At 36.3% G+C, this 23,484-nt stretch overlaps 1 protein-coding gene across 4 annotated transcripts in view; it reads left to right on the top strand.

Moving 5' to 3' along the window:
- Positions 1-23,484, top strand: part of TAOK1 (TAO kinase 1) — a 172,101-nt gene that overhangs the window by 59,688 nt on the left and 88,929 nt on the right. For all 4 annotated transcript variants that reach the window (XM_032321232.1, XM_032321233.1, XM_032321230.1 and 1 more), the window contains one exon: positions 3,402-3,623. In XM_032321232.1, the coding sequence (XP_032177123.1) occupies positions 3,492-3,623 (132 nt within the window). In that variant the 5' untranslated portion in view covers positions 3,402-3,491. The remainder of the gene's footprint in view (positions 1-3,401; positions 3,624-23,484) is intronic.

Below are 23,484 nucleotides of genomic sequence, written 5' to 3'. Positions count from 1 at the left end.
CATAAATTTGCACTATATAGAGAGAGTGCACATACAAGAGAGCATATATATGGTACTTAGATTAAAAAAAAAAAACTTATTTGGCACAGAGAGAGAGGGAACAAGCAGGGAGAACCCCAGGCAGAGGCAGGGGGAGGAGAGGGAGAAGCAGGCTCCTCCCTGAGCAAGGAGCCAGACATGGGGTCTATCCCAGGATCCTGGGATCATGACCTCAGCCGAAGGCAGACACTTAACCTAAGCCACCCAGGCACCACTGGTACTTAGATTTTATATATGTGTATATGGTACTTAGATTTAAGCCATTTAATTTTTTTAAAAGATTTTTATTTATTTATTTGACAGAGGTCGCAAGTAGGCAGAGAGGCAGGCAGAGAGAGAGAGAGAGAGAGAGAGGGGAAGCGGGTTCCCTGCTGAGCAGAGAGCCCGATATGGGGCTCCATCCCAGGACCCTGGGATCATGACCCGAGCCAAAGGCAGACGCTTTAACCCACTGAGCCACCCAGGCGCCCCTAAGCCATTTAATTTTTTAAAGTTAATTTCATTGACGTATACTTTCTGTATAGTGAAATGTATCCATTTTATGTGTTCAGTTGTAGTTTTATGACGCAGTTACATAATATAATACTTGATACAAGTGTATATACTTCTATAATTTACTACCTCAAGATATAGAACTTTCTATTATTTCTAGAGGCTCCTTTGGGCCCCTTTGTTCCCCATACCTGCACCAAGTATCCATGGATCTATTACTTTAGACTAGTTTTGCCTGTTTGAGCATTTATCGGGCGAATCATAAAGTGTGTACTCTTGTTTCTGGCTTCTTTTGCTGAGTCAGCATAATGCTTTTGATACTCATTACTCATTTGTGTTCCTGTGTGAATCAGTAGTTTATTCATTTTCATTGCACTGAATAGTATTTCGTTGTGTGAGTATAACACAATTCTATTACACATTTATTTGTTGATAGACATTTGTATTATTTGTAGTTTTGGACTACTAAGAATAAAGCTATTTTGTGCGAGTTTTTGTGTGCCTGTATTTTCTTTTCTTCGAATAAATGACAGCTAGTTTAGGAATTGCTCCTTCAAATAGTAAATGTTTATTTTTCTTGATAAGCATCTGCTAGACAGTTCTCCAAAATGGTTGTATCATTTTACAGTCCCACGTAAGGATTTCCAGTTCCTGACCTTATGCATTTATCATTTCTTATGTTTTCTATAAGTGTCTTTGGTATTGATTCCTTAAAGTGGTATTATTGTGGGAAATGATAAGTGCATATATGTATTTGCTAGACTTTTCTCCATGGGGTTTGTACTGTTTTTTCATTACTGCTATTAATGGATGAGTGTATGTATATTTCCCTTCACTCTACCATCAGCATGTGGTGAGTTTTTGCCTTTCTGGTAGGTATAAAATTAAATCTTAGTATAGTTTTAATTTGTATTTCTCTTACTTGGTGTGGTTAGATTTAAGCAATTTAATTTTTTTTAAAGCTTTTATTCATTTATTTGAGAGAGAGAGAGAGAGAGAGCGAGCACAAGCGGGGGTGGGGGGAGTTGGGAGGCAGAGGGAGAAGCAGACTCCTCATTGAGCAGGGAGCCTGACATGGGGCTAGATCCCAGGAACCTGAGATCGTGACCCCCAGCTGAAGGCAGATGCCTAACCAACTAAGCCACCAGGCACCCCTAAGCAATTTAATCTTTTGAAGTCATTAACTTAATTGAAGTGCAATTTTTTTTTCTGTCAACTATGCATATCTCCTGTATTTATTCTTGGCTATTTTCAAGAACTTTTCAGATATTAAGGGTATCTGATTGTCTTTTTTTTTTTTTTTTAACTTTTTACATATTAGGGATATTAACCCTTTGTAAACATAAGTTTTGAACTTTTCCCCCAAGTTTATCTTCTGTCTTTTTGTTTGGAGTATCCTTTTCCATGGCCCCTCCTTCCAAGTTATCTTTTTTGTATTGTTAAATATATATCAGTCTTTGTTGTTGTTTTGGATTTGGATCATAGAAAAGTTTCCTCAATCCTTGATTATGGAGGAACTTACTTGTTTCTAGTACTTACGTATAGTTTTATTCAAGTAATTTCTGCGCCTAGCGTGGGGCTCAAGCTTATGACCCCAAGATCGAGTCATGTTCTTCTTACTGAGCCAACCAGCTGCCCCAGTTTCATTCTTTATGTTTGTATTTCTGACCCATATGTAATTCAGGTGTTCAGTTTAAGGAACAGGTCTCAAATTCATTTTTTCCTCATTTATTTGGGATGTTTCTTAAGCCACTTAGTATGGATTATAATTTTTATATATGTTTTTTGAATGGGTTCTCAATTCTTCTCAACATTCATTTCTTCTCCTTTAGTTGTATGCTAAATTCCAAGATAGACATACATGGGTTTGTTTCTGGACTGTCTTTTAGATTATGGATTTGCTTGTCCTATTTTTAGTATTCTAAATGATGCTATAGTTACTTTTTGGTATTTGATAAGGTTAATGTTCAGTTCCCTCATTATTTCTTACTTCTCAGATTTTTCTGGAGGATGCTATCCCGTTCTATGAAATAGGTTATTTTCAGCGTACAGATTAGGAAAATGAGGATACCCATGCTCACAGTTTGTAAATAGTGTTGCCAGGATTCATGTCCAGGCTGTGTCATTCCAGAACCCAAGTTCTGAAGCCTGTCAATTATGACAGATAGTTTTAAAATTGAGTAATCAGATATAAAGGAAGTGATAACACCAGGGAATTTAGTGGTTATTTGTGGTATCTACTTATGACACAGATTTGAGAAAGGCCATATTTTTTAATGTGAATCAGTTTTATGGGGCAACAGTTATCTGTATGAAATTCATTACTTTGTCCCATTGTAGTTTTCTTTGGAATGTCTGTTAGAGTTGATTAACACTGGCAAATGGTATCTGAAAGGAAAAGAAATAACTGACTGAATTAAATCTTTTGTGTATTTTCTTACATTTGAATAACATTAATAGATGGAAATCTTCCTGGTGTTAGAGACATAGTATTGGCACAACTTAAGTTGTGCATGTTTTTGATAGCTTATGTGTTATCTCTTCCGATGGGTGCACTGCATCTGGATTAGATAACTCTTTAAGTACAGATACAGAAAGGCTTCTAAGACATAAGATTTGTTTAATTTTTAAAAGTATAAATATAGTATATATTTACATACTATGGATATTAAGAATCTGGGTTTTCTTAAAGTACCACAAGTGATTGTGATGATGAACCAGGTTGAAGAATTAGTAGACCACATTTCCTTTTCAGTGAAAAATCAATGCCTGAGATAATTTTGTATATGCTATCAGAAAATGATCTTGTATTAATTATTCTTAGCAGCTTTTGCTTTTCCTGACTTTTTTTCCTTCTTTTTCTACAATAGTTCATGCCAACGTGGCTTCATTCATACAGATGAACCAAGGATTGGGATAGCAGTATAAAATTAGAATCAGAGAACTGATTGCCCAGCAGGATGCCATCAACTAACCGAGCGGGCAGCCTGAAGGACCCTGAAATTGCAGAGCTCTTCTTCAAAGAAGATCCAGAGAAGCTCTTCACAGATCTCAGAGAAATTGGCCATGGAAGCTTTGGAGCAGTGTATTTTGTAAGTGTTAAAGGTTTATACCAGTGACCAGTATTTACTTAGTATCTAGTCCCAGCAGGGTAAAAAAAAATATAAAGAAACATAGTCCATTTTATAATTACTTGCATAGATAAATGTGTATAATATGAAAGTAGGTAGTTGTATTTATTGAGCTTCTCAGATTGTTGGAAAAAATGGGGGAATTTTATTTTGCTTTAACTTACATGTGGTTTGAGGTGTCTAATGACTTACATTACTATAAAATTAAGTGTTGCAGAACACCGACTTCTGTAAAGTCTCATACACAGTTTTAGTGCTTGTGGAAATCTAGGATTATCTTTTGACAGAAGGTTATGTACCAAAGTCTTTTTTTCTTGTGTATGTATATGCATGTGTTGTGCTAAAAGAATCATCAAATTTTCCATTTTAACCATTTTTAACTGTACAGTTTGTGATGTTAATTATACTCACAAAAATGTTGTACAACCATTAACATTATTTCTAAAACCTTTTCATCACCCCAATAGAAGCTCTGTATTTATTAGCAACAACTCCTCCTTCTCCCTCTACCTAACCTCTGATCTACTTTTTTCTATGAATTTGGCTATTCTAGATATTTCATATGAATGAAATGAAATCATACAATATTTGTACTTTTGTGTATAGCTTATATCACTTAGTATAATGTATAGCATAATACTTTACAGGTCAGCCATGTTGTAGCATGTATCAGTGCTTCATTCCTTTATATAGCTGAATAATATCCCATTTTATGAATATACTATGGTTTGCTTATCCATTCATTTGTTGATGGACACTAGATCATGTCCACCTTTTGGCTATTGTGAATAAATGCTATAATGAACACTGGTGTACAAATGCTCGTTTGAGTCACTGTTTTCAAATTTGGGTGCATATCTAGGAGTGAAAATACTAGATCACACGGTAATTTTATGTTTAACTTTTTGATAAACTGCCAGACTGCACCATTATATGTTTCCATTCCCACTAGCAGTTTCCATTCCCACTAGCAGTTTACCAGAGTTCTAGTTACTCCATGTCCTTGCAAATGCCTCTTATTTTTGTTACTTTGATTATAGCTATCCTACTCGGTGTGAAATAGTATCTTGATGTTTTGATTTGTATTTCCCTATTGGCTAATAATGTTGAGCAGCTTTTCATGTGCTTATTGCCATTTGTAAATCTTCTTTGGAGAAATGCCTATTCGGATCCTTTGCCCATTTTAAAATTCAGGTTGTTTGTCTCTATGTTGAGTTGTAAAGGCTCATTATGTATTCTGAATATTAAATCCTTATCAGATGCACAATTTGCAAATATTTTCTCCCATTCTATAGTTCGTCTTTTCACTTTTTTGATAATGTCCTTTGATGTACTGAAGTATTAAATTTGGATTAAGTCCAATTGGTCTATTTTTTTGTCATTGTTACTTATGCTTTTGGTGTCATGTCTAAGAATCCAGTGTGAAATCCAAGGTCATGAAGATTTATCCCTATGTTTTCTCCTAAGAGTTTTATGGTCTTAGCTCTTGACTCATTTTGAGTTAATTTTTGTATATGTTGTGAGGTAAAAGTCCAACTTCATTCTTTTGTATGTGGAAATCCAGTTGTTCCAGTGCCTTTTATTATAAAGACTTTTCTTTCCCCGTTGAATTGTCTTGACGTATTTGTGCAATCAATTGGTCATATTGTATAGGTTTACTTCTGAAAACTCTCAGTTATTTTCCATTTGTCTGCATATCCATCTTTATGCTAGTATCATACTATTTTGATTACTGTAGCTTTGTAGTAAGTTTGAGATCAGGGATAACTTTATTCTTTTTAAAGATAGTTTTTGCTATTTGGGGCCCTTTGAAATTCCATATGAATTTGAGGATTGGCTTTTGTATAAAATTATACGAATTGTATAAATCTGTAGACGATGCTTGGTAGTATTGGCATCTTACCAATATTAAGCCTCACTATGAATGCAAATGTCCTTCTAAACATTTATTTAGGTCTTCTTTAATTCTGTTCAGCAATGTTTTATAGTTTTCAGTGTTCAAGTGTTATATTTCATTGCTTAAATATAGTCATCAGTCTGTTTTTCTTTTAGATGCTACTGTAAATGTAATGACTTTCTTAATTCCCTCTTCAGATTAGTCTGTTATTCTTTTAGATACTACTGTAAATGTAATTACTTTCTTAATTCCCTCTTTAGATTATTCATTGCTGGTATATAGAAACAGCTGATTTATGGGCATTGGTTTTTTTTTTTTTAATCCTACAATTTTGCTAATTTTCTTACCTCTAGTATCTTTCATGTGGATACTTTGGAATTTTGTATAAGATCATGGCACTTACAAGTAAAAATTGTTTTACTTCTTCCTTTCCAATTTGGATGCTTTTTATTTGTTTTTCTTATCTGTTTGCACTAATTAGAACTTTGATGGTGGTGATGAAAGTGAGCATCCTTGTTCCTGATTTTAGGGAGAAAGCTTTTTTTTCAGTTTTCGTCATTGAGGATGATATTAGCTATGGGGTTTTCTTAAATGCCCTTTATCATATTGAGGAAGTTCCTTCTGTTTCTAGTTGTGTTTTTTTTTTTTAAATGAAGGGTTGTTGCACTCTGTTATATATCCTTTTTTTTTAAATTTTTAAAAGATTTTATTTATTTATTTGACAGACAAAGATCTTAAGTAGGCAGAGAGACAGGCAGAGAGAGAGGAGGAAGCAGGCTTCCTGCTGAGCAGAGAGCCTGATGTGGGGCTCTATCCGAGGACCCTGGGATCATGACCTGAGCTGAAGGCCGAGGCTTTAACCCACTGAGCCACCCACAGGCGCCCCTGTTACATATCTTTTTGGTATCAATTAAGATGATGATATGTTTTTTCTTCTTTGTTCTGCTAATGTATATTACATTATTGATTTTGTTACATTGAACTGCTTGTGCATTTCTGGAATAAATTCCACTTTGTCATGGTTTATAATTTAATATGCTGTTGGATTTGGTTTGATAGTATTTTGAGGATTTTTATATCAGTGTTCATAAGAGACACTGTAATTTTTTTTTTTTTTTTTTAAAGATTTTATTTATTTATTTGACAGAGAACACAAGTAGGCAGAGAGGCAGGCAGAGAGAGAGGAGGAAGCAGGCTCCCTGCTGAGCAGAGAGCCCGATGCGGGACTCGATCCCAGGACCCTGAGATCATGACCTGAGCCGAAGGCAGCGGCTTAACCCACTGAGCCACCCAGGCGCCCAAGAGACACTGTAATTTTCTTGTGATTTTCTTGGTCTGGTATTGGTGTCAGGTTAATACTGGCCTCATTGAGTTAGGAAGTGTTCTCTTATTTTTTGGAAGAGTTGGGGAAGAATTGGTGTTCATTCTTTAACTGTTTGGTAGAATTCACAGGAAAGGCATCTGGTTATGGACTTTGTTTTTGATTACTTTTTCAGTGCTTACTTGTTAAATGTCTGTTGCTATTTTTTATTTTCTTAAGTTTACTTTATTTGTGGGTTCTAGGAATTTGTTTCATCTAGGTTATCTAATTTATTGGTATTCACTTGTAAATAGTATCTCACGTATAACTCTTTTTATTTCTGCAGATTGGTTGTACTGTTCCCGCTCATTCCTGGTTTTAGTTTTGGCTCTTCTCTCATTACTTTTTTATTGTTGTAACTAAGTCTGTTTTCTCTTGAATTTTAACTATAATTCTGGTTTGAGATTTTCAGTAAAAGACCCTTAGTAAACTTTGCTTGTTCATATAAAGATGTATTATATCACCTTTAACTGAGAAATGAAAAGCATACAGAAACCATTACTTATAATTATTTTCCCTTCAGATAACCATTGATACTATTTCATTTATATCTTTTCAGCCTTTCAGTAATGTACATAGATTTAAGATGACTGTTATCTCAACTTAGCCAAGACTCCCGGTGTTAGTGGGGAAAGTCCCATGTCCTAGAAACCCCATAGTCCAGGACAAAATGAAATAATTATTTATCCAACATATATTTGTAACATGTACTGTTTATATACTGTTCACTTGCCATTTAGGTTTTACAATGAAAATGGTATCATTTGTTTTTAAAAATTTTATAGTCCTGCTTATTTTTCATATTAATAAGTATACATGTATAACAATTATTGTATCAGATTTTATATATCCATTCAATATATCATAATTTGCTTTTCATTCCACATGATTAGATAGTTAGGTTTTTCCAACCCTGCCCCCTTTTTTTGCTGTTAGAAATAATACTATAATTGAACATCATTATATTTCTTCTAAATAGATATGTTTGCTAGTTTGGAGGGAAAAAGAAGAAAAGGAGATTAAAGTAATGTGAGTTAGCCTAGAAAATGAAGAATATTTAATAGGAGACCATTGAAGGGAGGCTTGGATTATCAATTACTAAAAAACTGTGACAGTAGAGACACCCAGTTGGTTCAGTCAGTGGAGCATGCAACTTTTGATCTCAGGGTTGTGAGTTTGAGCCCCACATTGGTGTAGTGTTTATTTAAAATTTTTTTTTAAACTAAGCACAATCATTAAAGCCATATGGTATTAGTGCCTAAGTAGGCAAAGAGAAGAAACAGAATAGAACTGGAAGTGATAGTAATTTAAAGAGGTTTTGGGGGGGGGTTGTTTGTTTTTGCTTTTCAAGAGAGAACAGAGCATGAGTAAGAAGAGGCAGAGGGAGAAAGAGAGAGAGAATCTTAAGCAGGCCCCATGCTGAACATGGAGCTGAATGCAGGGCTTGATTTCACAACCCTGAGATTGTGACCTGAGCCAGAATCAAATTGGTTGCTTAACCAACAGGGCCACCCAGGCACCCCTGGGAGAAATATTTTATGGTGTGTATCTATTTGGCAGTTCTTCTACAGGTGAAAGAAGACATCTTTTGGCATAAAACTTATTGAAGCGAGAAAGTAGGTTAATTTTTTTTCATTGTTTAAAAATACACTGCCATAAGCAGGTAAAAGATACATAGAGGTGCTTGGGTGGTTCAGTCGGAAGAGCATGCATCTCTTTATCTGGGGGTCCTGGAGAGTTCAAGCTCTATGTTGGATATGGAGATTACTTAAGTAAAAAATAAAAACTTAAAAAATATACTTCCTGTTGAGAAGTGAAGTTGTAATACTTTATAAACCTGAACAGTTTCATCTTAAAGAAATTGAGATGAAGATTTTAAATTAAGTAGAGATATTTATTTATTTATTTTAAAAAGATTTTATTTAGTTTTAGAGAGAGAGAGCTCATGTGAGAGAGCATGATCTGGGGATAGGGGCAGAAGGAGGAGAAGCGGATTTCCAGCTGAGTAGGGAGCCCAACACAGGGCTGGATCCCAGGACCCTGAGATCATGACCTGAGCCAAAGGTAGATGCTTAACTGACTGAGCCACCTAGGCACCTCAAGTAGAGATATTTAAAAACGACTTTATTTTTCTAGAACAGTTTTAGTTAGGCTCACAGTAAAATTGAAAGGAAGGTACAGAGGGATTTCATATAATCCTTTCCCTCACACATGCATAACCTCCCCCATTATCAGTATCTTCCACCAGAATACAACTGATGAACCTACACTGGCATAACATAATCACCGTAACATTAGGGTTCACTCTTGATACTGTACATTCTATGGGTATAGTCAAATGTATATAAGTACCCATCATCATACAGAGTATTTTTGCTGCCTTAAAGAAAACCTCTTTGCAGGTTTTTAGGTTTTTGTGTGGATATATTTTCACCTCCTTTAAATAAATACCAAGGAGTGCCATTGCTACATTTTATGGTAAAATATGTTTAATTTTGTAAGAAACCACCAAACTATCTTATAAAGGGACTCTACCATTTTGCATTCCCACCAAGACTGAAGGAAGAGTTCTTGTTGCTCTATATCCTCATCAGTACCAAAGGGTACTGTCAGTGTTCCAGATTTTGGCCATTCTAATTGTGTCTAGTAGTACCTCATTGTTTTAATACCTGTTTCCCTGTAATACATGATATGAGCCATCTTTACATATGCTTATTTCCCATCTGTATATTTTCTTTGTTAAGGTGTCAGGGTGTTAGGCCCATTTGTAAATCAGGTTTTATGTTTCCTAATTGTTGAATTTTAAGAGTCCATTGGGTCCAGGGCTTTGCTTTATTAGGAAATTTTTGATTACTGATTCAATCTACTTGTAAGTAATACTGTTCGGATTTTCTATTTCTTCATGGCTTGGTCTTGGTAGGTTTTGTATTTTCAGAATGTACCCTTTTCATCTAATTTGTTGACGTATAGTTGTTCATAGTACTCTCTTAAAATTCTTTTATTTCTGTAGAATCAGTAGTAATGTCCCCTGTTAATTTCTGATTTTAGTATTCTTTTTTCCTTAGGTCATCTAACTTAAAGGTTCATCAATTTTATTGATCTTTTTGAAAAACCAACTTTTGATTTCATCGATTTTCCCTGTTATTTTTCTGTTCTCTATTTTATCTCTGCTTTAATCTTTATTATTTCCTTACTTCTACTACATTTAGGTTTAGTTTGTTCTTTTTCTAGTTCCTTAAGTGGTTAAGTTAGGTTGTTAATTTGAGAATTTTTTTTTAATGTAAGTCTGCATAGCTACAAATTTCTGAGCATTTTTTTTTTTAACTTGGCCCCATAAGTTTTGATATGCTGTATTTTTATCTTCATTCAACTCTAGGTATTCTAATTTCCCTTGTGATTTATTCTTTGATCCATTGTTATTTAGAAATATGTTGTTTAATTTCCCCAACTTTGTGAATTTTCTAATTTTTTGTTTTTGTTTTTGAGGGAGAGGCAGGGGGAGGGGGAGACGTGGGGCTCGATCTTACAACCCTGAGATCATGACCTGAGCTGAAATCAAGAGTCTGGTGCTTAACCAACTGAGCCACCTAGGCGCCCTTAGTTTTCCTTTTTTGTTACAAATTTCTGACTTTATTGCATTGAGATCAGAGAGGATTCTATGTATGATATCTGTCTTTTTAAATTTATTGAGACTTGATTTGTGACCTAACATATGTTAAGAAAGTATCCCACGGACCCTTGAAAAGAATATGTATTCTGTTGTTGGGTAGAGTGTTCTGTAATGGTATATTAAATCTGGTTGGTTTATTGTGTTAAGTTCTCTATTTCCTTGAGTTTTCTGTTCTTTATGTGTATATTAAATCTAGTTGGTTTATTGTGTTAAGTTCTCTATTTCCTTGCTTATCTTCTATCTGGTTGTTCTCTCCATTATTAATGGAATATTAAAGTCTCCAAATATTATTATAGAACTGTTAATATCTTTTCACTTCTGTCAATTTTCACTTCATATATTTTAATGACCTTTTATTTGGTATTGTAAATGTTTATAATTGTTAAATCTTCTTGCTGTTTTGAACTTTTGTTAGTATATAACGTCATTCTTTGTCTCATAACCTTTTTTGACTTAAGTCTTTTGATTTATAAATCTTTGTGAACTCAGTTTTTCATTTTTCTTAAGTGTGGATGAAATTATTGGGATCATAGGGCAGGTATATGTTGAGTTTTATGACCAATTCCCAGATTTTTCCTTAAGAAGTAAAAATTTTATGCGCCCATCAGTAGCATATGGGAATTCTGTTTACTTCATGTTCTTTCCAACATTAGGTGTTTGTTGACAGTCATTTTAATTTGAGTCATTCTGGTGGATGTATAATAGTATTTCAGTAAGGTTTTAATGTATATTTCCCTGATGATTGGTGATAGTATGTTTTCATAGACTTAATGGTCTGTCACATATCTTTGGGAAGTGTTTGTTGAGATGTATTGCACATTTCTTAAAAACTAGGTTATTTTTCTTTTTGGGTTTTATGAGTTCTTTGTAGGTCCTGGGTACTTACCAATATTATATGTTTTGTGAATATTTTCTTCCAGAATTGGAAAATTACATTTATTCTGTAGTTTGTTGGGTATAATGATCAATGCATGTCAAGCTGAGAACATATATTGATTATATTCTTCAGATCTTTTGCATCCTTTCTAATTTCATTTGTTTTGGTGTGCATGTTCTATCAGCAGCTCAGAGATGTGTTTTCAAATCTCTTCTGATTGTGCATTTATCTGTTTTTCCTTTTATCGCTCTCTTACTTTATGCATTTCTAAGCTGTGTTATTAGGAATGTACAAATTTTGGCTTATTGTATCTTCTTGTTGAATTGTCCCATTATCAGTACAAAATTTCACTCTTTATCTTTCATAGTATTTCTTGCTTTAAAATCTACTTTGACGTGAATCAGACATTTTTCTTTGGCAAATGCTTGCCTGCTATTTCTTTAGGGAGCCTGGGTGGTTTAGTTGGTTAAGTGTCCAGCTCTTGATTTTGGCTCAGCTCATGATCTCAGGGTTGTGAGATTGAGCCCTGCTTGAACCAGTGGGTTAAGCATGGAGCCTGATTATGATTGTTTCCCCCTCTTTCGCTGCCCTTCCCCCCCAAAATTAAAAAATATGAACTGTTTCTCATCTTTGTTGTCTTTTTCCTCCAGAATTTTTCCACCTTTATTGTGATGTGATTGATACATAATATTGTGTAAGTTTAAGGTGTCCAGTGTGTCAATTTGATATTTATATTTTGTAAAATGATAACCACTATAATATCATTAACACCTCCTTCTTGTCACCTAATCATCATTTCCTTTTTATAGTGAGAACATTTAAGATCTACTCTCTTAGGAACTTTCAAGTGTATAATATGGTATTATTAGCTGTAATCACCATGAATTGAATTCCCAGAATTTGTTAATCTTATAACTGGAAGTTTATATCCTTTGACCAGTATTTCCCCATTTTCCCCCACTTCCCAACCCCTGGTAACCACTATTTTACTCTGTTTCTGAGTGCAGCTTCTGTAGATTCTACATAAAAGTGACAATATACATTATTTTTCTTTGTCTTTTTAAGTTTATTTATTTATTTAAGTAGTCTGCACCCAACATGGGGCTTGAACTCACGACCCTGAGATCAAGAGTCCCATGCTAATCCGACTGAGCCAGCCAGATGCCCTGTATTTGCCTTTTTCAGTCTCACTTATTTTACTTAGCATAATGCCCTCAAGTTTCATCCAAGTTGTTGGTTCTTCCTCATGGCTGAATTAATATACTGTGTTGTGTGTGTGTGTGTGTGTGTGTGTACCACATTTTTATCATCCATCCTTTGACAGAATCTTCTGGTTATTTCTGTATCTTGTCTACTGTGAATAAGGCAGTGAATTTGGGGCTGCAGGTATCTCTTCAAGATCTTGAATTCAGTTCTTTTTGGGTATGTACCCAGAAGTAGGATTGGCTAGGTCATATGGTAGTTCTATTTTTAATTTTTTGACAAACTTCCTTTTTGGTTTCCATAGTGTTTGTACCAATAAGCAGTGCACAAGGTTTCCCTTTTCTGCGCACCCTTGCTGATACTCATTATCACTTGTCTTTTTGATAAGAGCCATTCTAACAGGTTTGAGGTGATATCTAATTGTAGTTTTGAATTTCCCTGATAATTAGTTATGTTGAGCACCTTTTCATTTATTTACCTGTTGGTCATTTGTAAGTCTTTTTTTGAAAAATGTCTATTTAGGTACTCTGTCCGTTTTTTAATTGGGTTGGTTTTTGCCTATTTAGTTTTGTGAGCTTGTTATAAACATTTTGGATATTAACCCCATCATGATTTGCAAATGTTTTCTTCCATTCTATTGATTGCTTTTTCATTTTGTTGATTGTTTTGCCATGCACAGATTTTTAATTTAATTTAGTCCCACTTACTTATTTTTGCCTTTGTTTCTTGTGCTTTGGGTGTCCTATCCCAAAAATTGCTGCTAAGAACAAAGGGGCTTTTTCTCTATTTCATCTTTGTTTTAATTGAGTTATTTTGCCCATTAATATTTTATGTAATTACTGCTTATAGGTGGGCATACGTCTGTTTTTTTCTATTTGATTTCTGTTTATTTTGTCTGTTCTTTTGTTACTTGTGCTTGCCATCTTTTTTTTTTTTTAAGTGAGCTCTAGGCCCAATGTGGGGCTTGAACTCACCACCCTAAGATTAGGAGTCGCATGCTCTATTGATTGAGCCAGCCAGGCACACCTCTTCTTGCTGTCTTTTCAATTAATCAAGAGTTTATTGTTGTTATTATTGTTGTAAATTTAGGTTTTATTCAGGTATGGGGACGCCAACAGATCAGGTAGAAACAGCCACCGGAAAGATGGTTTTGTTATACTCAACAGATCCAAGAGAAGGGGGCATGCCAGGCCAGAGGGGGCCATCTGGGGAAGCACTGGTATCAGTGAGGAAGCAGACGCAGCAAGGGAAAAACATGGGTAAGAGCATTTATTGTGGTTTCTGTAAGAAGAAACAAGTGAGGCAGGGTGGGCAAGTTTAGGATTATCTAGGGTTTTGTTTTGTTTTTTAAAGATTTTACTTATTTATTGGGGGAGAGGGGCAAAGGAAGAGGGAGAATCAGACTCCTCACTGAGCAGGGAGCCCCTATGCAGGACTCCATCCCAGGATCTCAGGGTTCTGAACTGAAGACAGACACTTAACTGAATGAGCCACCCAGGTGCCCCTTGTTTTGTTTTGTTTTAAAGATTTTATTTTTAAGTTATCTTTGCACCCACCAAGGGGCTCAGTTCACAGTCCTCAGATCAAGAGTCATATGCTTTACCAGCTGAGCCAGCCAGGTGCCCCTGGGATTATTCGTAAGTGCTTTTAGCAGGCTCTGGGATATAGGAGTTGTCCTTAGTTGTCTAGTATTTGGCCCTGTGGTGATTAAAGCAGAGAACAAAGGCCCTAGACTGGGAGGTAATTAGCCTCTGGATTGGTGATTTGTATATGAAAGATGTGCTTGTTTGCTCTCTCTAGGAATTAGCTAACTCTGGTTGTGGCAGACATCAAAGCATCATTACAGCAAAAAAAAAAAAAAAAAAAAAAAAAGGCATCATAGGGGTGGTGCCTGGCTGACTCAGTCGGTAGAGCATACAGCTCTTGATCTTGGGGTTGTGAATTTGAACCCCATATTAGGTTCATATTAGGTTCATATTAGGTGTGGATCCTACTTAAAAAGAAAAGACATGAATAATTGACATTTTCCCCCACCATTAAATAAATAAATATACGTGTGTGTGTGTGTGTGTTTGTGCATGCATGCACACGCATGCATTTCCGCCCTTATTAACCTCTCGGTTATCCATTCTTTTATTATTCTTTTAATCGTCACCCCAGAAATTATATATTCTTTTTTTTTTTTTTAGTTGTTGGGTGTCTGCCTTCGGCTCAGATTGTGGTCCCAGGATCCTGGGATCCAGCCCCTCGTTGGGCTCCCTGCTCGGCGGGGAACCTGCTTCACCATCTCCCACTCCCCCTGCTTGTGTTCCCCCTCTCACTGTGTTTCTCTCTGTCAAATAAATAAAACTAAAATAAAATAAAAATAAAGATTTTATTTATTTATTTGAGAGAGAGAGAGTGTGTGAGCATACATATAAGCAAGGGGAGTAGGAGAGGGAGAAGCAGGCTCCCCACTGAGCAGGGACCCTGATGGAGGCCTCAGTCCCAGGACCCTGGAACCATGACCTGAGCTGAAGGCAGATGTGTAACTGACTGAGCCACCTAGGTGCCCCAGATATTTTATATTCTTTAAAAGAAAATTTTTTTTGTTAACATATAATGTATCGTTAGCCCCAGGGGTACATGTCTGTGAGTTGCCAGGTTTACACACTTCACAGCACTCACTGTAGCATATACCTTCCCCAATGCCATAACCCAACTATCCTCTCCCTACCCTTCTTCCCCTAGCAACCTTCAGTTTGTTTTGTGAGATTAAGAGTCTCTGTGGTTTGTCTCCCTCCTGATCCTATCTTGTTTCATTTATTCTTTTCCAAACCCCCAAACTCCCCCTGTTGCCTCTCAACTTCCTCATATCAGGGAGATCATATGATAATTGTCTTTCTCTGATTGATGATATTATATATTCTTCACTTGCTATAGTTAACTTAGCACTTGTACCACTTTTCAAACTTTGAAAACTACACTGTTTCAATTGTCTTTCTCCTTCGTGCAATTTTTCTAAAATGTCCATTTGATTCTTTTTTAACATTTTATTTCATTTAATTAATTTAATTTTTAAAAGATTTTATTTATTTATTTGACAGAGATAGAGAGGGAATGCAAGCAGGGGGAATAGGAGAGAGAGAAGCAGGCTTCTTGCCAAGCAGGGAGCCCAACACTGGGCTCGATCTCAGGACCCTGGGATCATGACCTGAGCTGAAATCAGGTCAGGTGCTTAACCAGCTGAGTCACCCAGGTACCGCTAATTTACATTTTTTTAAGAAAAGTTTTTATTTATGTATTTGAGAGAGAGAGCATGTGTGAGATCACAGAAGGCTAGAGGGAGAGGGAGAAAGAATCTGAAGCAGACTCTGCACTCAGTGGGGAGCCTGATGCAGAGCTTGATCTCATGACAGAGAGTTCATGACCTGAGCCAAAACCAAGAGTGGAAGTTCAACCAATTGAGCCACCCAGGAGCCCCTGCAGATTTATGAGCTTTTCAGCTCCCTTTTTTGAGATGATGCATTGTAAGTCTCAGACATTTTGGAAGCTCCTGTTCCTGGTCTCTGTCTCTTTAGCTTACTTTTCTCCTTGGATTCTTTTCTTCTGTACCACAAGTTCAGGGATAAAGCAGCAGTAAATTTACAGCTCATTTTATATATTGTTTTTCTCTGAAGCAGTCTAGTCTCTCTCAAGCATTCTAGTCTCTAAAACCTGCCTGCATTTGTTACTCTTAAATAGTTTCATGCAGTCATTTTATATATATTGCCTGCTTTTATAGTTGTTTTGGGCAAGTATTAGTAGTGAGGTTTTCTTAGGTTAACGTTTGTTGTTGTTTGGACTTGCATGGACTTTTCTTTTTTGTAGATTTCTTTAATTAATTAATTTTGAAAGATATTATAATTAATGTCTTTATATAATTGAAATTATATATCATATATAATTATATATATAAATGAATATATAATTAATTGAAAGATAGAGTGAAAGAGAGAGAGAGCACAAGCGGGGGAGTGGCAGAGGGAGAAAGAGAAGGAGAAACAGGCTCCCCACTGAGCAGGGAGCCCCACATGGGGTTTGATCCCAGGACCCTGAGATCATGACCGGAGGCCAAGGCAGACGCTTAACTGATTGAGCCACCTAGGTGCCTCTCTTGCATGGCAATTAATAATTAATAATTAATAAAATTAATTATAATAAAATTAATAATTTTCAAATATTATGCTGTAAATATGTGTTTTGGAGCAATGGGTATTTCATTGTTAATAATGGAAAGTATAGAATTTCTGTAGATTTTTTCTCTTCTTTAGACCTGCCCACATGATCTTGTCCAGTGGAGAGAGTAATGTTATGATCCTTTTCCTTGCATTAAGGTACTGAGTTAAATCACATACTAGCAAAATACCAGTGATTTAAAATTTTTAAACCTATAAAATTGTATTATCATCAATCCATAACTTGTCAGTAGTCTTTTTTGAAGTGATTAAAGCAGGTAGGTTTTAAATTAGGGTTGTAGTGGGGACTAAGGATGTAGAAGAGAAAAATGAAAAGAAAAGATAAGCAAGGGCTCTCAAAGACAGTCCCCTACACTATACTAAGAAATGTAGATTTGAGATTTAAAAAAAATTTTTTTTAATTTATTTGGCAGATGGAGACCACAAGTAGGCAGAGAGGCAGGCAGAGAGAGAGGAGGAAGCAGGCTAACCACCGAGCAGAGAGCCCCATGCAGAGGTCGATCCCAGGATGCTGGGATCATGACCCGAGCCAAAGGCAGAGGCTTTAACCCACTGAGCCACCCTGGTGCCCCAGAAATGTAGATTTGATTCTTTAATCTTTAGGGAACCACTGACATGCAAGAGAAATACTGTATTTCCATTTGTGATATAGAAGGTTTATTCTTGCAACAATGTGGAGGGAAGATTGGCCTTGTCAAAAATCAAAGAAAGGATTCTGATTTTGAAGCTTTTCTGATAATTTAGGAAAGAAATCCTAAGGGCTTGGTGTGCTGGGGTGGCTCAGTTGGTTGTGTCTGACTCTTTATTTCTGCTCAGTTGTGATTTCATGGATCGTGGGTTCCAGCCCTGCATGGGACTCTACTCTCAGTGGGGAGTCTCTCTCTCCTCCCTCTCCCTCTGCTTCTGCATGTGTGCAGGCATGCTCTCTTTTCTAAAATAAATAAATAAATCTTAAAAAAAATACTGAGAGTTTAAACTAGGTAGTGTCAGTGAGGGTAGAAAGGTGAGTCCACATTTTTTTCTTTTTTTTTTGTTAAATAAGCTCCATGCCTCTCTCTGCATGCATTTCTGCCTACTTGTGATCTCGATCTCTCTCTCTCTCTCTCTCTGTGTCAAATAAATAAATAAAATCTTTTAAAAAAAAATGGTCTCAGGGTCCTGGGATCAAGCCCCGTATTGGGCTCTCTGCTTGGCGGGGAGCCTGCTTTCCCCTCTCTCTCTGCCTGCCTCGATGCGTACTGTGATCTCTCTCTCTCTCTCTCTCTCTCTGTCAAATAAATAAATAAAATCTTTAAAAAAGAAAGAAGCTCCATGCCCAATATCGGTCTTGAACTTCTGACCCTGAAATCCAGAATCTTACCCTCTTACCAATTGAGCCAGCGAGGCATCCCGTGAATACACATTTTTGAACAGATACAAAAGAGAACTTGTTTTCTGGTAAGATAAGAGGGTGCACGTTGTATTGCCTTCCCTATGGAAGAGAATTATTATGTATATAGGTGGGTAATTCCCTAGAGCTTAGACCTCCTTATATAATTGTTTCTGGAGTTGTCCTACCCAGACTGGAGTATTTCAGAGACCTGTGGCTGGGAGAGAAGTTTCATAGTCTCCTAAGTAAGTACTGCATAGGAGCAACAAAAGCAAATTGGTCTAAAGCTAGATATCAGGAGCTAGCTTACAAGAGACTCAGTTAAACACCATGTGTGTTCCTAGATTGGAAAAAAATTCCTGTTAAAGGAAAGAATTCCTATTAAAGGAAAGATAGTTGGTGAAATTTGAATATAGACTATATTTGCACTAAATAATAGTATATCAGTGCTAAATTTCCTAAATTTGGTAAGGTGCTGTGGTTATTTAAGAGAATGTTTTTCTTATCAGGAGAAATAATGAAGAAGTACTTTAGAATCACAGTACTTTGGAATGTGTATTCTCAAATCATCTTCAATAATAAGTAATGACAATGTGGTGATAATATGTATCTTTGAAAGTTTCAAAGCAAGTGTGGCAAAATGTTAACTGAAGATTTATCTATAGTAGGGTCTGGGAAGTTACAGCTTATGGGCCAAATCCAGCCCATGAACTACTTTTGCTCAACTTCCAAATTAAGAATGGTTTTTCCAGGGGCACCTGGCTGCTTCAGTCAGGTAGAGTATTTGACTTGTGATCTTGGGATTTTAAGTTTGACCCCCATATTGGGTGTAGAGATTATTTAAAAAATAAAATCTTTAAAAAAAGATTTTCATATTTAGAAAAAAAAAAGGAAGAAGAAAATGCAACAGAAAAAGAAAGATAATATGTATTTGGCCCACAAAGCATAAAATATTTAGTATCTTGATCTTTATAGAAAAAGTTTGCAGACTTCTGACCTAGTAGAAGGCATAAGAAAGGTTCACTGAGCTCTACTGACTCTACTCTATGTTTGACCTATTTTCATAACAAAATGAGTGAGGAAAACAAGATAAATGTTGTTTTAGGAAGTCAAGAAACCTAGGTTTAGGTTAGGACCACCCATCAGGAACCACTGCATGAAAGCATCAAGGAATCAAGGGCAACTACTCAAAGCAGGTGTTTTCTGCTAATTGTTTTGATATCTGGAAGACATGTACCAGGTAGATGAGCAAAGTTTGAATGCAGCCGAGAATTAAATATTTTTGCCATAATTCCATTTCTGGGTCACTGACTTTTGTTATTTCGTGGTATCAGATAAACCTCTGTGTGTGTGTGTGTGTGTGTGTGTGTGTGGCATGTGTGAGTGTGTACGCATGAATGAATGCTTTGGTTTTTGTTTCCTCTCATCCCTACCCAATGATAGGGCTTACTGTGTGGTGTCTGCCTTTATGGTATATAGAGACAGGAAGGACCCTCTCGCCAATTTTTTTTAGATGGCTAAAAGCAGTTTTTATAACATTTCTGAATTTTCATTAATTGATAGTAAGGATCACCTTAAGTTTTAAAATAGCTGGCTCATCAAGCAAGCTCATCAAGCAGGGGTTGCTGTAGTATTTGAAAGCAGACCAGAGTCAGATATCCAAAAGGACTGCTATCTCTAGATTGCCAGGAAGATAAAAATTTCTCTTTTAGTTTCTAGTAGCTTAAGTAGAACCAGTATATGAGTAGATGGGTTAGAGAGCACTGGCTTGGGACCCAGGTAGCTTGCTAACAAATATGACAGAACATGTATGATCCTGGTAGATTCATTTTTCTTTGTTTTAAAAAATGGGATGTATTATTTACCTCTTTTTCTACTGTAAGATTTTACTTATCATCTTTTGTGGCTTGGCAAGTTTTATATTTTCAGTGGTTATAGCACATTGTGTAGTGTTAGTAAAAGATACGGGGAGCCTGGGTGGCATAGTCATTTGGGCATTCAGCTCTTGATTTTGGCTCAGGTCATGATCTCAGTGTCGTGAGATTGAGGCATGCTCTGGGCTCTGCATTCAGCAGAGACTGCTTCAGAGTCTCTCTTCTTCTCTCCTGATGCCCCAGTGCACTCTCTCTCTCCCCTTCTAAAGTAAATAAATAAATCTTTTTTAAAAATAAGAGAAAATATATAAATATATAAAAAGATCTAGAAAGACCATTTACATGTAACTAATTGATGGTGATTTCAGATCATTCTTACTGGTTCATTGAAATAGCTCCTGAGTGGATCTTCAGTTTCCTGGTTTGAAACAGAATGATATTCATATCATCTGTATATATTTCCTTTTTCCTCCTCTTTTTTTGCTCTCTACAGCATCCAGTTTGTCTTTAGACCTGCAGCCAATCTTGACTTCCTTTACTCTCAGGCAGTGAGAATAGATGACATGTAGTATTGTGCTCTTTAATTACTTATAGGTCAAGTATTTTGTTATGTGTATATATATGAACACTTTAAAAAAAATATTCTGACTGTTATCATCTTATTATTCCCTATGAGAGGAATATCTTATCCTCTTTTCAGTTCATTTGTTGATTTTTTTTTTTTTTGGAAGATCTTATTTATTTATTTGACAGAGAGAGACACAGTGAAAGAGGGAACACAAATGGAGGGTGGGAGAGGGAGAAGCAGGCTTCCTGCTGAGCAGGGAGCCTGATGAGGGGCTTGATCCCAGGACCCCAGGATCATGACCTGAGTTGAAGGCAGACACTTAATGGTTGAGCCACTCATTTGTTGGTATTAACGGTTGAGCCATTCATTTGTTGGTATTAATCACTTCCATGAAAAATGTAGAAATCATGTACTCCTCTCTATATCATTTGTTGTTCTTATATATTACATCTGCATACATTAGATTCATTTAAAAAGTTTTTATTTTTTTTATTTTTAAGTAATCTTTACTCCCAATGTAGGGTTTGTACTCTGTCCTGAATTCGAGAGTTGTAGGCTCCACCAGCTAAGCCAGGCAGTGCCCCACATCTGCATATATTATAAATCAAGAATTCAGTGTCATTATTTTTTATTTTTTATTTTTTTAAAGATTTTATTTATTTATTTGACAGAGAGAAATCACAAGTAGTCAGAGAGGCAGGCAGAGAGAGAGGGAAGCAGGCTCCCCACTGAGCAGAGAGCCCGATGCGGGACTCGATCCCAGGACCCTGAGATCATGACCTGAGCCGAAGGCAGCGGCTTAACCCACTGAGCCACCCAGGCACCCCTCAGTGTCATTATTTTTGCTTTAAACAGTCATATGTATTTTAAAGAATCTAAGAGAAAAATATTTTTAAAATTTATCCACATATTTACTGTATTATATACAACATGATAGTTTACTTTGGAAATTCCCAGTTTACAAAAGGACTCCCAGAGCTAATAGGTGAGTTTGCAGGATACAAGAGCAATGAACAGAAGCCCATTGTATTTCTGTATGTTGACAGTGAACAAGTGGAATTTCTTTCATGCTAAAAGTACTATTTTTTTTAAAGATTTTATTCATTTATTTGACAGACAGAGATCACAAGTAGGCAGAGAGGCAGGCAGAGAGAGAGGAGGAAGCAGGCTTCCTGCTGAGCGGAGAGCTGATGCGGGGCTCTATTCCAGGACCCTGGGATCATGACCTGAGCCGAAGGCAGAGTGCTTTAACCCACTGAGCCACCCAGGAGACCCTAAAAGTACTATTTATAGTACTCACAATATGAAATACTTGAGTTTAAATCCAACAAAAAACATGCATGATTTGTAGTATGAAAACCACTGAACATTGAAAAAAAAATCAAAGGAGACCTGAATAATTGAAGAGATATATTGTGTTAATGGATTGGAAGGCTAAATAATATTATCTCCAAATTGATATAGATTCAGTGCATTCTAAATCAAAATCCCAGCAGGCTTCTAAAATAAATATTGACAAGAATATTCTAAAAATTTTAGGGAAAGTGAAGGAACTAGACTAGCCAAAGCAATTTTGAAAAAGAAAACAAGTTGAAAGAACTCATATCATTTGATTTTAAAAACCTACTGTAATCAAGATGGTATGATACTGTTGAAAGGATAAATATGTAAGTTAATCAAGCAGAACAGAGAGTCCAGAGAGAGACCCATACAAATAGAGTCAACAGATTCTTGGCAAAGGTGCAAAGACAAATCAATGAAGAAAAGGTAGTCTTTTCAACACATGATGCTAGAGCATCTAGACATCCATATGCACAAAAATAAACTTTGAGGGACACTTGGATGGCTCAGTTGGTGAAACATGTGACTCTTGATTTTGGGGTTGTGAGTTTGAGCCCCATCTTGGGTATTAAGATTACTTGAAAATAAAATCTTTAAAAAAAAAAAAAAAACAGGGGCGCCTGGGTGGCTCAGTGGGTTAAAGCCTTTGCCTTCGGCTCAGGTCATGGTCTCAGGGTCCTAGGATCGAGCCCCGCATCGGACTCTCTGCTCAGCGGGGAGCCTGCTTCCCCCGCTTTCTCTCTGCCTGCCTCTCTGCCTCTTGTGATCTCTCTCTCTGTCAAATAAAGAAATCAAATCTTAAAAAGAAAATTAAAAAACAAAGTTCAAAATTATAAAATAAAATAGGGGCACCTGGGTGGCTCAGCTGGTTAGGCATCTGCCTTTGGCTTGAGTCATGGTGTGGAGGTCCTGGGTATAAGGCCTGGACGCAGCTCCCTGCTTGGTGGGGAACCTGCTTTTCCCTTTCCCTCTGTTGTACGCAAACGCACTCTTACTCTGTCTCAAATGGGTGGATACAATCTTAAAAAAAAAAAAAGTAAAAAATAAAAGTAGACTTTGACTAATAGCTTATATAAAAATGAATGGAAAATGGATCATATTGATAAACTTAAAGCCTATAAAGCTTCTAGAATAAAATATAGGAGAAAGTCTTTAACACCAGAAGCAGTATCTATAAAAGACAAAATGTATAAATTGAATTATATCAAAATAAAAACTTGTTTTCTAAAAGATACTGTAAAGAGATGAAAAGAAAGCCACAGACTGGCAGAAAATATTTTTAAGTCACATATCTGACAAAGGATTTGTATCCAGAAAATACAAAGAACTCTTGGGGCACCTGGATGGCTCAGGTCATGATCTCACGGTCCTGGGATCAAGCCTTGCATCAGGCTCCACACTCAGCTGGAGTCTGCTTGAGGATTCCCTCTTGCCCTCTCCCTTTTC

The sequence above is a fragment of the Mustela erminea genome, chromosome 18, assembly GCF_009829155.1.
Source record: "Mustela erminea isolate mMusErm1 chromosome 18, mMusErm1.Pri, whole genome shotgun sequence".
Lineage (NCBI taxonomy): Eukaryota > Metazoa > Chordata > Mammalia > Carnivora > Mustelidae > Mustela > Mustela erminea.
The sequence above is the reverse complement of the archived record's forward strand: the minus strand, read 5'-3'. Positions and strand labels throughout refer to the sequence as shown.